At 35.9% G+C, this 14,999-nt stretch overlaps 1 protein-coding gene across 2 annotated transcripts; it reads left to right on the top strand.

The window, feature by feature from the left end:
• Nucleotides 1-1,637: 1,637 nt before the first annotated feature.
• LOC114253129 (alpha-tocopherol transfer protein-like) lies at nt 1,638-13,417 on the top strand. Of its 2 annotated transcripts, none has more exons than XM_089736352.1 (7): nt 1,638-1,772; nt 3,314-3,392; nt 4,975-5,134; nt 9,438-9,684; nt 10,971-11,081; nt 12,176-12,309; nt 13,108-13,417. In XM_089736352.1, exons 2-7 carry the CDS (start codon nt 3,314-3,316, stop codon nt 13,217-13,219), a joined length of 843 nt encoding a protein of 280 aa, XP_089592478.1. In that variant the 5' UTR covers nt 1,638-1,772; the 3' UTR covers nt 13,220-13,417. The 2 variants fall into 2 exon arrangements, with proteins under 2 accessions (XP_089592478.1, XP_089592479.1); XM_089736353.1 differs by having other exon boundaries at nt 1,676-1,772; nt 3,296-3,392.
• Nucleotides 13,418-14,999: the final 1,582 nt, after the last annotated feature.

Raw genomic sequence — 14,999 nt, 5'->3', positions numbered from 1 at the left:
AACTTAGATCTCAAGGTGGGTGGTGTATTTACGTTGTAGATGTCTATGGGCTCTAGTAACCACTTAACACCAGGTGGGCTGTGAGCTCGCCCACCCATCTAAGCAATAAAAATAATAAAATAGCACTTTAAATCCGATCCAAATGTAGGTAGTCATTAGTATATAGTATTGGTATTGTCACCAACAATACCAGGGTTGGGTACAAGCACAATTATATATGAAATAGATGTACGGGGAAAATGTCCATGGCTAATTATGTTATCTCAGATTTCACTAAACATTAAATTTAGTGCTCTTAGGGTCAACCAAAACAATTTGTTTGCATTGCTAATTTATAAAAACAATATATCTTACTATAATCCCATTACCCGAATGTGTCGTCCCTATAACGAACTGGCAAAATCGTTACCTGAGTTAGATATTTTTACTTGTAGGTTAGTTACGTTTAGAAAAATGTTCAAGGGCATCCTCCACGTTATTAATAGGTAGGTTAATGCAATTGTTTAATGTATTATATTGTGAATATTTTTTTTTCCTTACATTATACGTTAGATTAGTTTTCGTTATCGTGTTGTTTTGTCGTAATTGTAAGGAACGTTGTTATACAAATTCAGCACTATATGTCTTGTTTTGTCGTGCGCACATAACTTATGTTGCAAGCCAGATTTTGTTTCTTTTTATTTGTGTTTTTTATGTATCTTTAGCTTGTGATGTGTATTGTGAGCCTAATAAAATAAATAAATAATTAGTACTCTAATGGGTAGCCCGGCTTCAAATCCTGATTACTTTTATTCTCGAACGCCTTCCGCGTTGGAGGAATAGAATATAATAAAAATTAAACTCCCACAATTTAAAATGTGGCGTAATCACTGGTGGTAGAGCGTGTTTTGAGCTCGCGAAGTCTACTACTACTTTACGTCTCAAAGTAGATTTTAAAGTTGTAGTCTTTGTTAGTTCACGTAAACACTTAATACAGGATACGAGAAGTTCTAGGTTAACCCTCAAGAGAATATATTAAAATGGAAAAATGAAATAGTGAATTTCTAGAATCATTCTTGTATTAATATTTTCTTCGTTTTTCGTGAGTCGTAAACATAATTAAAACTGTTCTCACGTTAATCACCCGTTGGAAGTGTCAGAACGCTACTTTGAAAAAGCGGCACGACGTCATAATCCCCTTATCGTGGCCTAACATATCCGATCCAGTTTATATAATATCTGCATGTCACAATGTGCTAAGAACGTCTACTTTCTCATTGAATGTAACAAAGAGTTCGACGAACGAACTAGCCCATAGACACAACTCACTGAGTTTCTTGCCAGGTCTTCTCAGTGGGTCACGATTTCGATCCGGTGGCAGATAGAAGACACAGAACGAACTAATAGTATGTTGTGGTCTGGCGGTTTGCTTTTTGATTTTCAACTTCATGATAAATAATTTAAATAATAAGTGTTTAATATTATCAGTGTCTAATAACTCCAACCATAATAAGATAATGTTATTAAAGCAAAAATATAAATTTAATTATATCCGTGAATCTGCAGAGTTGTTTTCAGAACTAAAGTTAAAGATACAACACGTTTTATTTTAATTAACCAGTGCCTTAATGATCTATGTTTCCATTTTCGACCTTGTAAGAGCCTAATCAACGAATTCGCATCTCAGATGTTGAACATTCATCGCGTTTATATCGATAGGACGGGCGGGTTGTGCGCGCGGCAGGAATTAAAAAATATTTTATAATAATATTTTTGTGAAACAATAAAAAACGGTAAGTTTAATATTTAATAATAAAAAATTAATATAGTTATAGTACATATTCGTTGCATAATAATTAATAATAATGATTTGTGGTGCGTTGATTTATGGTTAAATCACTCTTTGTCTATTAATACGGATCTGAGATCGAAGAAAAAAAATATCGTGACAGACGCCGTGTAATTTGCATATCATATTTGCTTATAATTTAACTTCCAGGAACAAATTTCACAGCGCAATGTCTATTTATGGTTTTTTATGTACTTTTTTCCGCGATCAGATTTTGTTATTGCTTACATGGGTGGACGAGCTCACAGCCCACCTGGTGTTCAGTGGTTACTGGAGCCCATAGACATCTACAACGTAAATGCGCCACCCGCTTTGAGATATAAGTTCTAAGGTCTCAGTATAGTTACAACGGCTGCCCCATCCTTCAAGCCGAAACGCATTACTGCTTCACGGCAGAAATAAGCAGGGTGGTAGTATCTACCCGTGCAGACTCACAAGAGGTCCTACCACCAGTAAAACCAGTATTATTAGCTTAAAGCTCGACAGCTACGGTGTTACACAGCAAAATAATGCGTGTTTTTATTTTAATTTATTTTTAATTAATTACCTAATTATAATTAATTTATATTTTATTTACGTTAACTCTCTTTTATTATATTTTTTTTTTAATTCGAAATAATAGCAGCTCTGTGGGTTCATGCGTGTGTATATATTTTAAAGTTTCGAGCATCTTAGTGTTGGTGGCTACGAATAAATAGACTTATTATTTATTCGTAGGTTGTTGGTGACAAAATCTGAGGGCTTAATCCATTCTGTGATCACACGGTTTGGTAATAGCACTTCCAGGTGTTTCCCTTATAAGGTGCTCTGTTTAGTATTAATGAGTGTTGTAGATGTTGACGCTTGTTGCAATACTATATAACCCTAATATCGAACGTTTGTCTATAGATGCTCTAGGCCCATACTAGGTACCGCCTTGCCTATTTCTGCCGTGAAGCAGTATTGCGTTTCGGTTTGAAGGATGGGGTAGCCCTATTACTATAAAATTGGAACTAAGTACTTATATCTCAAGGTGGAATTTACATTGTTAATGTCTATGTGCTCCGGAAACCATTTTACTGGTGGTAGGACTTCTTGTAAGCCCGCGCGGGTGGATACCACCACCCTGCCTATTTCTGCCGTGAAGCAGTAATGCGTTTCGGTTTGAAGGGTGGGGTAGCCGTTGTAACTATACTTGAGTCCTTAAAACTTATATCTCAAGATGGGTGGCGCATTTACGTTGTGGATGTCTATGGGCTCCAGTAACCACTTAAAACCAGGTGGGCTGTGAGCTCGTACACTTATCTAAGCAATAAAAATAAAAAATAAAATCTAACACCAGGTAGGCCGCGAGCTAGTCCACCTATCTAACCAATAAAAAAATTATATTATGTATATACATAGAGGTGCTAAGTGCGTATTTATTCTCATCAATAATTGGAATGGTAGCTTTAATAGAAATAAATTTTTATTGCACCTACATTTTAGTTACCTTCGTTTTCTCAGATGCAAATCGACTACGAAAGAGACATTTCGTTGATCAGAGAATGGCTCGCTAAGGAGGATTACCTGCCGCAAGACCTTGGTGAGTGGTTTTTAAAAATAAATTTTTGCAACATTGAATTTAATTATGTATGTATATAAAATTAAGTTTTGAACACAGGGTTAGATTTTTTTTAATTATTTTATTGCCTCTCAAGCATACGGCCCACCTGATGGTGAGTGGTTACCGTCGCCCATGGACTTCAGCAATGTCAGAGCCAAGCCGCTGCCTACTGGTGAGGCGGTACGATGTGCTATGGTTGATCCTACAACCGTTTTTTATACAGAACTGAATTTGTTAAAGCTTTACAATGATCTTTTTATTTTTTATTGCTTCGATGGTGGACGAGCTCACAGCCCACCTGGTGTTAAGTGATTACTGGAGCCCATAGACATCTACGACGTAAATGCGCCACCCACCTTGAGATATAAGTTCTAAGGTCTCAAGTATAGTTACAGCGGCTGCCCTATCTTTCAAGTCGAAACCCATTACTGCTTCACGGCAGAAATTGGCAGGGTGGTGGTACCTATCCGCGCGGACTCGCAAGAGGTCCTACCACCAGTAAATCTACACACTTCTTGGCATTTTCGAACACAGGACGTGTATTTCTCTAATAAGTGACCGAATTACACGAAGGGAACGCACGTCTTAAAGTTTCTGTATACACCCAAATAGTCTGGTTTAAGTTAAATTAAATTTAAAGTTGTGAAATAAACAGTTTTAAACAAAATGAAACCTTCATTAGGATTTCGAGGGCTTTGAACGCAAAAGACATTTAAAACTTAATTCATTACGATAATTAAGTTTATATTCACGAAATATTTACTTACTATTACAATTATATAAAAAAACAATATTACATTTGATTTCGGAACCTGTCATGCTCTTTCATATATGTACATTGCGTTTTCTCACTTTTATGTCAATAAAAGTCTAATTATATATTTATTATTATAAAATATATAACATTATAATTATAATAATTTCACATTGTTGTGATGTTAAAACGGAGAGTGGAATAATATAGAGAACCGAATTATCTATACTTATAATATTATAAAGAGGAAAGGTTTGTTTGTTTGTTTGTATTGAATAAGCTCTGAAACTACTGAATCAATTTGAAAAATTCTTTCACTATTTGGAAGTTACACTATTCCCGAGTGACATAGGGTATACTTAATCTTTTTTTTTTAAATTAGGGATCCTTACTAAAACTCCAATAATGTAACCCAAGGCGAAAACTATTGATGATAGAATAAAATAATGTACTACGACTTTGTAGAACACATTATTATTTACAAAAAGTGTTGCGACAGGATATGTCTAACTATTATAGTCATGCCACAATAAGTCTTCTTTTATTAAAAAAAATAAAACAACGTCAAATATCGTTGAAATTTTTGTTAAAGACCCGAGCGGAACAGGAGCGGGCCGCCAGTTGTATATAAAAGGCATGGAATGAAAATAAACTTTATAAAATCTATCCGCTTAGTATTATGCAATTCGTCATATTGATCGGTATTATTAAAACGTTTTCTGTTTGCGACTGTAAGAGTGCGTAAAATTAGAATATTTAAAATCGTTTGTTTTTAAGTTTCTTTTTGGATCGGTGCCTTGTCCGCAGGTGACATGCTGTTGAAAAAATTCATTCACAGTTGCTACGGAAGTTTGGAAAGAACGAAGCAATGCATCGACAAATTCTGCGTGGGTCGCTCCAATACCCCAGAGCTGTACACGTCCAGAGACCCTACAGCAAGCAAATTGAAAACCGCCTTTTCTATTACGTGAGTTTTATACATAGCTAGCCGTACTCGCCCGTTTCGCTGGGCATTTAAAATTAATATTATTATTTATTGTGATTATTATTAGGGACTATCTGATGGTAGGACCTATTATGAGTCCGCACGAGTAGGTACCACCACCCCGCCTATATCTGCCGTGAAGCAGTAATGCGTTTCGGCTTGAAGGGTGGGGCAGCCGTTGTAACTATACTGAGACCTTAGAACTTATATCTCAAGGTGGGTGGCGCATTTACGTTGTAGGTGTCTATGGGCTCCAGTAACCACTTAACACCAGGTAGGCTGTCAGCTCGTCCACCCATCTAAGCAATAATAAAAAAAAAGAGTCCAGTACTCGTATAAATATTAGCCTATCCATTAAGTACATGTATTTTCTACATGGATACTAAGTTTCAAGTCAATCGGTACATGGTTCAGTAGTTATAACGGAACATCCGTACAAACCACTGTAGATTTATATATTAGTATCGATTCAGCGATTACTTATATTATGGAATAATAAAAACTTTTAACAATAAAGAAAACCGACTTCGAATAGGCAACTGTTTCATTTTACTGGAAGATATTGAAATAATTTAAGTGTTGCTCATTGAAATATTTACATTACATTGATGGTTTATTTAATTGTGTCTAATTTTAAATTCCAGTTGTTAATTTTGAATATGTATCACTGTACTGGTGGTAGGAGGTCTTGTGAGTCCCCACGAGTAGGTACCACCGCCCTGCCTATTTCTGCCGTGAAGCAGTAAAGCGTTTCGGTTTGAAGAGCGGGGCAGCCGTTGTACTGTTAAAAGTGAGACCTTACAACTCATCTCTCAAGGTGGGTGGCGGCATTTACGTTGTAGATGTCTATGGGCTCCGGTAGCCAATTAACACCAGGTGGCCGTCAGCTCGTATATCCATATTAGCAATAAATAAAAATTGATCTACACGTGTATGAAGCGGTGGTTATCGTAAAATAGAATAAATCTAGAAAGAACCAGAATCGCGCTAACGACATTAACAAGATGTATTCCAATGTGAAATGTAGTTTGAATGATAGTAGTAGCTAGAATAAGGTTTTAATCAAAATACAGATATAATATACAGCCTTGACCTACTCTGACTACAGATTACTTAAGATTTAGTAAAATACGACGAATATTTTACATTTTTAATTACTTTTTCAATTAAAATTTTATTAAGTAACAGCATTTTACAAACAAAAAACAAAACTATTCTATAGTAAAATAAACTTCTTTGAGGAAATATAAAACAAAAAAATTAATATGTTTTAATACACACTTATGCAGCATTAATTAAGCAGCCATTAAAAGCCACCATTCAAGCTTAAGTAGTAAGGTCACAACGACCATTCCAATGTTAGTGTCACATTGTGACGAATTCGAAATATTGCCTCAGCTCTCAGGTTTCCCTCGGAAGCGCTCGGGCATTATTGGTCGCGGCCTTGTGAAGCTGCTAAGGCCTCAGGACTAATTACAAAAAAAAAAACTGTCAATAGATTTATATTCAGAGTTCTTTTCACTTTGACAATACGGAAATCACCCCCGGTTTGAGCCCCGTGCGCTCACCTACTAGCTCGGCGAATCTAGAATAACCCCTCGAGGTAACTAGAATAGGGAGGGGAAAAAAAACACGTAAACAATCTGTGCTAGTCACGTAAATTATAAATTCACTTAATTTATTTGTGGTCACATATTATGTTGCAGATTCATAACTAAAATATGATAATTTTATATATTTGATTTTTATTATTTTATTTATTTATTTATTTATTCTTTATTTGTACACACTGTTAATATAATACAGTAATTGCGATAAGATATAAAAAATGGCGAGCTTAACTCAACAATTGAGTTATCTACCAGCTAACCGTTCTCAAAGAAGGAAAGCTTTACATTACTTTTATTATATTCACTGTAACCTACCATTTAGTGTCAGGGATGTGTAAAATATTCCTCGAAACAAATAACTAATAAAATTATTCTTCCGTACCTTTCTTGCCTTTCTTGCGTACATAATTAAGGTGCCCTAATATTATATGTGAACTCTGACGTCATCTTATCCTTCTTCGACGAAGAGATCGTATTGTTCCTAGCTTTATTTCATTTTTAATTGATAATTTTCATTGCCATTGTCTAGTTCAGTGATTAGAATATTAATAACACAATTTACAATATGTCAAAACGTCTACAAGAGAGCCAACAAGTACAGACGTGATCGATTTAAGTTGTATGTAATTAATTGTAGAGAGAACGACAGCAAACCGGATCTTCTCAGTGGTAGATTCTGCGAAGCACTGCTCTTTCTAGGGTTAGTGTTACCAACGTCATCAGGTTTGAGCCCCGCGAGCTCACCCACTTGTTAGGGTTGCGCTGAAATGCCCTCTCAAGGCTATCAGCTTAGGTAGGAAAAAAATGCAGTTTATCTATCTAGCCAATACAATTTTAAACTGGTCGAATATGCTCAAAGGATTAGATTGATTACAATGATAATTAAAGTAGGTATTTGATTTTTTTATTTTGTTAACAAAATGTATTAAAAATAATAGACGTTCAATGCTTGATTGGAGTTAGCTCGGCTATGCTCCTTGTCTAAGACCGGTTTGCCGAAAATCGTGTGAGTCTGATACATACATACATACATACATGTTCAATTTGTCTGATTTGTCCGTTGGTACGCATCTTGCTACGGGTAAAGACTTACATAATAATATGTCGAAGTATAATATTCTGGCAATAGGGTATTAGTCGTATTGTGGATATTCATCGCCTAAAACTCCACGATGTTCCTCAGCTATCTTTAGAAGTAAGGAAATTCCTGGCTTTAATATTGACCAGAGGTCTAAGTTTCAAATGGTTTGAAATAAAGATGACCCCTATATACATAGAATAGGCTGTGGGTGACCTGTGGTATGCTTATCTACGTGAAAAGTATAATGGCGTAAATACTAAGTAAATAAAACAGTTAACTTTTAACCATTATTAAAATGAATTATGTCGACAATATGTAGTTTAATGAATGTGAACCATATAACTTACGACTTAATAGAAGCCTACCGACCGATACGCCTTAAGAGAAACGAGACACATTTTTAGGAGCAGGTATGGAGTTCCATGCCTAGTTCTACAAATATGTGTATCGCCAGGGAATGGGTACTCATAAATGAAAAGCTTAAAAAAGGTGCACGTGAAAACGAAAAAAGGTTGGGAAGGTCTGGTCTAGACCAATAAAAAATATATACCAGCTGTTCCGTTCTTCTAACTGAAACTTATGACAGGTTTACCTAGCCGTGTGTGATGATAGTATGCCTTATTATTGGTAACAATCCCTGATTGCTTGCTTGTGCGCCTGTACAACAAAATCCCACAAGATGTTTAGAACCTACATATACATAGGTTTAAGAAAACTATTAAAGAACATCTGTGCAATAAAGCTTACTATAAATTCATTAATTATATAGAAGACTAGCGACCCGCCCTCGCTTCGCTTCGGAAACATTAAAACACACAGGAAACCAAAAAAAAATAATTAAAAAAAGTAGCCTATGTTCATCAGGGACAATGTCGGCTTCTAATGGAAAAAGAATTTTTCAAATCGGTCCAGTAGTTTCGGAGCCTATTCGAAACAAACAAACAAACAAATCTTTCCTCTTTATAATATTATTACTAGCGACCCGCCCTCGCTTCGCTTCGGAAACATTAAAACACAAATGAAAAAAAAAAAAAAAAAAAGTGGCCTATGTTCATCAGGGACAATGTCGGCTTGTAATGGAAAAAGAATTTTTCAAATCGGTCCAGTAGTTTCGGAGCCTATTCGAAACAAACAAACAAACAAATCTTTCCTCTTTATAATATCAGTATAGAAGTATAGATTGCACAAAGTGGGAATCAGTTGCTCGCTCCGGGCATTTCAATATTGCAATAATTGTTACGTTATACACACAATAACACATCTGGTAAAAATTAATATTTAAAAAAAATCTATTATTTAAAAAAAAAGACATGCCCGCTGAGTTTCTTGCCAGTTCTTCTCAGGACGGGGGCTAGTTTTTGTGAATTGGCGGTAGTTCTTTTGACGTTCCACGAAACTTATGTTTTTTTTTATTAATTTTTTTATTTGATTTGATTTGATCTTAAGTCTTGAAAGATACACGTTAAGGACACCTTTTAGTAGCACTAGTAGGACCATAATATACTCTATCCATCAACGGGAAGAAGCCATTTTGTTAGGCCCAGACATTGGCACCACTCTTCAAGATTTCAAAAGATCTCTTCGAATTTTTCAGGAGTGTCACCACATACGAAGCCGGTGAAGACGAAATTGTGATACATGAACTCGACGATCCTAATTTAGAGAGGTTCGAATTCTACGATCTATTGAAGACATTCGCGATGCAAGCAGACTACTGGCTCAACAACATCCCTCTGTTGCCACGAGGACACATTGTGTTGATCGACGCGAAACACTTCTATTTGAAGATAGTGTCCCGTGTCAATATATTTCTCTTTAAGCAGTTCTTGGTATATTTGCTTGTAAGTATCGGTCATTGAATCTGTGGTATCAGTATCGTTTTAACTCCTGAGCAAAATCGCATCATTTTTAATGGATCGTTGCGAAAATCCAGTTTAATGTTTTGTATAATATTCAAAAGAGATTTGTATGCAGTTGGATCGTTTGCCGCAAGAGGCATTGTTCCGACTGCACACAAATGTTGAGTTAACTTTAACGCTATCGAGAACGTTAAAAAACTCGCACTAAGCACACTGACGTGAAGCAGTGCATAGAAGCTAAACAATGGCGAGGTTTTTATTTCTTGTATTGGCCAGGTCAATTTTATAAAGCGCATTTAATGAAAATAATAACAATACGCGCTTATATATGAGTCGTCCATTATCAAAGGTGGCAATCTGTGTATTTGGACAAAAAAATGCTATTGATATGTCAATACAGATTGATTTGAATATAATCGTCTCCTTCAAAGAATACGGTTCAAAACCTGCATTAAATAAAGGCTAATACTTAACCTGTTATTTATCTAAGATGTCGTTCAGAAGAGTTTTGTGACTGCCAATGGAATACAAAGTCAATAATTCGTTTTTCTGATTTACCAATAATTGTCCAAAAGTCACATTGCCGGCTTTGATAATAGTCGACTCATATACAAAAAATAATCGATCATAATACTCATACTCAGGTGAGATGACGTATCAGAAAAACTACGCGCAAGAGCCATTCTGAACGAATTAGATAGTTGGGAAACTCCCAATCCGATCGCGATAATTTAAAATACGTTTACTTCATTAACTAGATAAGGCGGTCCACGTCCTTACGGATCCACCTGATCCAATAACCTTTTCATTAGACGCCTTCAGCTCTAACACTAGGAGCAGGCTTAGGGACCCCGGTAACCGTACTCGTCGAACTCGACAAAGAGTTCGCCATGCAACCTAACCCATGAATCAGCTCGCTGAGTTTCTCGCCGGATCTTCTCAGCGGGTCGCGATTCCGATCCGGTAGTAGATTCATTCGCGAAGCAGTTGCTCTTGAGTTGTTAGGTCTCCTTCGGAGGCGCTCGGGTGGCTGTTAGCAAATCCCACCCCTCCTGGCTGAGCCTTTGCTCGCCCACCTGTCCTGGTGAAACTGGAAAGGCCTACGGGCCACCAGTAATCCTCCAATCATAAAAAAAAAGATAAGGCGGTAACATTGTAAGCTATATGCATAAATAAGCCTTTTGACTGAACGTCCAACAAAAGCGAATTAAAAAAATTTTATTTACCAAATTTTATTGTAACGTTAATTCGTATATTACTGATTTCAGGAGGCAATGCCAGTCCGCATAAAACAGATACATGTTTACAACAGCCCGGCTTACTACGACAAACTGTTCTCACTCGTTAAACCTGTACTGCCTCAAGAAATTTGTGATATGGTATGTAACGGGTTTGATTTAAATGAAGCATTTGGTGATCTATAACTTTTTAACTTATCGAATGGATTTAGACATAATTTAACACTAAAAACACCATAACGGGTCAAATGACCCATTTTGAACTATTGCATTGAAGATCCACGTATCATCTTAATGCTATTGCACATTTAACTTAATTTCTTTTGCTTACCAATTAATCTACAGTTATTAAACTATTTTTGTTGTTGAGTTTTGTTTATTTTGAGTAATACTTGTCGTGTACCGTTATTTACCCGCTATGGTAGAAATAGGTACCAATAAGCGTTGGTATGATTAGTGTTAAATTTAAGTTACGATTCCCAAGCTGTGGGATCTGATACCTATTTGATTCGTTTGATGACCTAAGGCTGATTGATACCCTAAGTAGGTCCACTTGTGGCCAAGGTGCATTTCGGGATATTGTTCTGCTAATTAAGTAAATGTAGTCGAGCATTGTTCTACTAGAATATACAGATCTTCTTCGGATCCAGCTATTCAGGTTCCGAAAGTCTCGTGGGGGTTTCCGCTGCACAATCCGACATTAAGCTACTTCAGCCGTACGAGGAGCACAGCCAAGTCGCCTTTGCTTAAAGAAGAAAGTGTTCTTTATTGTTCGGGAAATATCGCAGGGGGGAGGTCATTCCAGAGTCGGAACGTAGGCAAAAAAGATCTCTGGAAGCGCACTATGAATGAACGCAGCGGTTCCAGATAGTATGGCCGAACTCTGCTCTAGTGAGAAGGGTCTCGATGATAAAAATGAGATGTGAGAATCATCTCAGACAATGCTTGAACTTTTTCTGATGTCTCAACCCCGCTGTATCAACCCCATTATTAATATACTCTTCTTACTTATTAATACTATTTCTGCTGTGAAGCAGTAATGCGTTTCTATTTGAAGAGTTGTAGCCGTTGTAACTATACTGAGACCTTAAAACTTATATCTTAAGGTGGGTGGCGCATTTACGTTGTAGATGTCTATGGGCTCCAGTAACCACTTAACACCAGGTGCGCTGTGAGCTCGTCCACAAAATTAAGCAATAAAAAAAATATATTAAAAGAAATTTTCTGTATTTTAGATAAAATTTCATCTTGAAATCGAAGGCTTGTACGCGCATGTTGATAAAAAGTATCTCCCCGTAGAGTTGGGAGGAGAAGCTCCTAGTATGAAGGATCAACAAAAGAAATGGGTTAAAATAATAACAGAGAGCAGGTAATAATAAATCTTAATAATCGAACCGCATTAGCACAAAAACCATGCCTACCTCTGGAATAATATTTTTACTAGCTTTTGCCCGCGAGTTCGTCCGCTTGGAACAGTTCACAAATAATGCTCTATTTTAAAACAAATTTGTTTAACATAAAAAACGTTATAGTGAGCCAACATTAATATATAGACATATGCTGTCGCGGACTTTTTTTTAGATCTTTTAAAGGGGAACAATTCTCTAATACATTACTTTAGCGAAACTTTAATCGTTTCCGCAGCGCACGCAGTGGAAGCTCTCAAAAGGGATTAAAGCCGCGATTTTGGAACATTCTTTATTGGTGCTCCGCTTGCATTGGTCTTAGCACGATGCTGTATAGTCTTGAATCAGATTTTTATTACAATGCTGGATAGCATGCACAATACGGTTAGACGGACGATGCGTAGTTGAATCTTTTATGTAACAAAATGTATTTAAAAATATGTAATAAAATGTAATTCAACAAAATTTCATAACGTAATACCGCATATTGTCCATCGTAATTTATATTTTTATTTAATCCATTCCTGTTTCATAAGCACGAGGTAGCTTTTATGTATGTATATTTGTTATTGCCGCGTTCATAAATATCAACTTAGTCTCATTCTTATAGCTTAAAGAGTAAACTGTACCTAAGCGTTGATTGGTTGATAATAAAATAAAAATGTTGAAGTTTGAATAGTTTAAAAAATTACTAAAGAAATTATAAATGTGTCTATGTCACGTGGTGTTTTTGGGCTATAACCTTTTTTTTATTTTTACAGAGACATGTATTTGAATGATAATCTGTGGAAAGCTGATATGAAGAAGCGAGCGAAGTCGAAAGGAGCCGACACCGCAATGAATGGATCTTTCAGAAGTCTATCGATAGATTAATATTTACAGAATTGCATACTGCAACTATGATGAGAGATAATTTTATGTGCATTAACTAAAGTAATGTTAATTAAAGGTAAATAGTGATTAGTTTTATGATATTTTTCAAAAAACAAATAGTTAGTTCGGTTTATTTGTTGTACATTAGATCCCACAAAACTGTAAATCGCATTTATAGATAAATAATCATACATATGTGTGCATTGATTAAATTCTGTAGTCGTAAATAAATACAGTACTCGGCGATGAATATTGAATATTGCAAATCGACTTTTAGAAAGAGACAATCGATTAACTTCTCGCTTGCACTAGAACAACGTCAAACGTCACACAAGAAGTGTGTAACAGAGATAGCACTCTACGAAGGCAAAATTGTGTAACGTTTAGCACCGGATACTCTACAATTTTACACAAAGCTTTTATAATAGTTGTTATTTCGTTTCGAAAAAGCAATTTCGATGTATAAACTTCAAATTGAATCTTAGCACTAGGTTTAATATGCGTCAATACGACATTTTAACTAAAAATATATATCATTAGATTTCAATAAAAATACAATACATAATTTTATAGCTTCGCTATAATATCTTGACCAGAATAAAAAGCAATAGAATAAAAAAAATGACCCGATTAATTTTTAGTTTACTATGAGCCTTAAAGGTGTTTTATGTGTAGTTTTTAAGCTACATTTATTTTTATGTCGTGCTGGAAGTTTAGAAATTGATTTACGAACAAAAATCGAGACTTCATTTGTTTAATAAAGCCGTAGAAAAGGACAGTCGCGTTTCCGACCCGTTGGTAGATTCTGCGAAGCGTTGCTCTTGCTAGGGTTAGTGTTAGTAACGTCACATGTTTTTTTTTTATTTTTTTTTATTGCTTAAATGGATGAACGAGTTCACAGCCCACCTGGTGTTAAGTGGTTACTGGAGCCCATAGACATCTACAACGTAAATGCGCCACCCACCTTGAGATAAGAGTTCTAAGGTCTCAGTATAGTTACAACGGCCTTCAAACCGAAACGCATTACTGCTTCACGGCAGAAATAGGCAAGGCGGTGGTACCTACCCGTGCGGACTCACGAGAGGTCCTACCACCAGTGATTACGCAAATTATAATTTTGTGGGTCTGATTTTTATTACACGATGTTATTCCTTCACCGTGGAAGTCAATCGTGAACATTTGTTAAGTACGTATTTCATTAGAAAAATTGGTACCCGCCTGCGGGATTCGAACGAATGCACCGGACGTCTTATCCTTTAGGCCACGACGTCTTCTTGACATGTGTGCTTAGTGCGAGTTTTTTAACGTTCTCGATAGCGTAAGAGTTAACTCAAATTTGTATGGATTTGGAACAGCGCCCCTAGCGGCAAACGTAGGCAAACGCTATCTTACGCTTAACGCTATTTACGCTGTCGAGAACGTCAAAAAACTCGCACTAAGCACATACGTTTTTATAATTCGATGCCTCCAATGAACACTACTCCAAATTCCAAATTCGTATGTTTACAGGAGGAGAGTTTAAACGAAAAAAGTTGATAAATATATCTGCAATAATAAAGATTTTATGGTTTTTTCTTGTGTAACTAGCTGATTTACTCTTGCATCGAACCCCATTAATAATGAATTTGTAATACTTTTAAAATAGTGAAAAACGAAAATTTCAAAATTTTAAGTTAGAGTAGTATTCATTGGAGGCATCGAATTGTTCTCTTTTGACCTGCTATCAATAAATAGGTTACGTATTTTTTTAATTAATAAAATTTAAGAAATTGATCACGAA

Source organism: Bombyx mandarina, chromosome 21 (assembly GCF_030267445.1).
Source record: "Bombyx mandarina strain Sakado chromosome 21, ASM3026744v2".
In the NCBI taxonomy this organism is placed as follows: domain Eukaryota; kingdom Metazoa; phylum Arthropoda; class Insecta; order Lepidoptera; family Bombycidae; genus Bombyx; species Bombyx mandarina.
Note: the sequence above shows the minus strand (reverse complement) of the source record. Positions and strands in the feature narration are given on the sequence as shown.

Excerpts from the sequence above, each read along its gene's own strand:
- LOC114253129 (XM_089736352.1), top strand. The coding sequence starts at position 3,314 with ATGCAAATCGACTACGAAAGAGACATTTCGTTGATCAGAGAATGGCTC. Across the intron at positions 11,082-12,175 it reads CTCAAGAAATTTGTGATATG|ATAAAATTTCATCTTGAAAT; the intron begins GTATGTAACGGG and ends TCTGTATTTTAG. Across the intron at positions 12,310-13,107 it reads AAAATAATAACAGAGAGCAG|AGACATGTATTTGAATGATA; the intron begins GTAATAATAAAT and ends TTATTTTTACAG.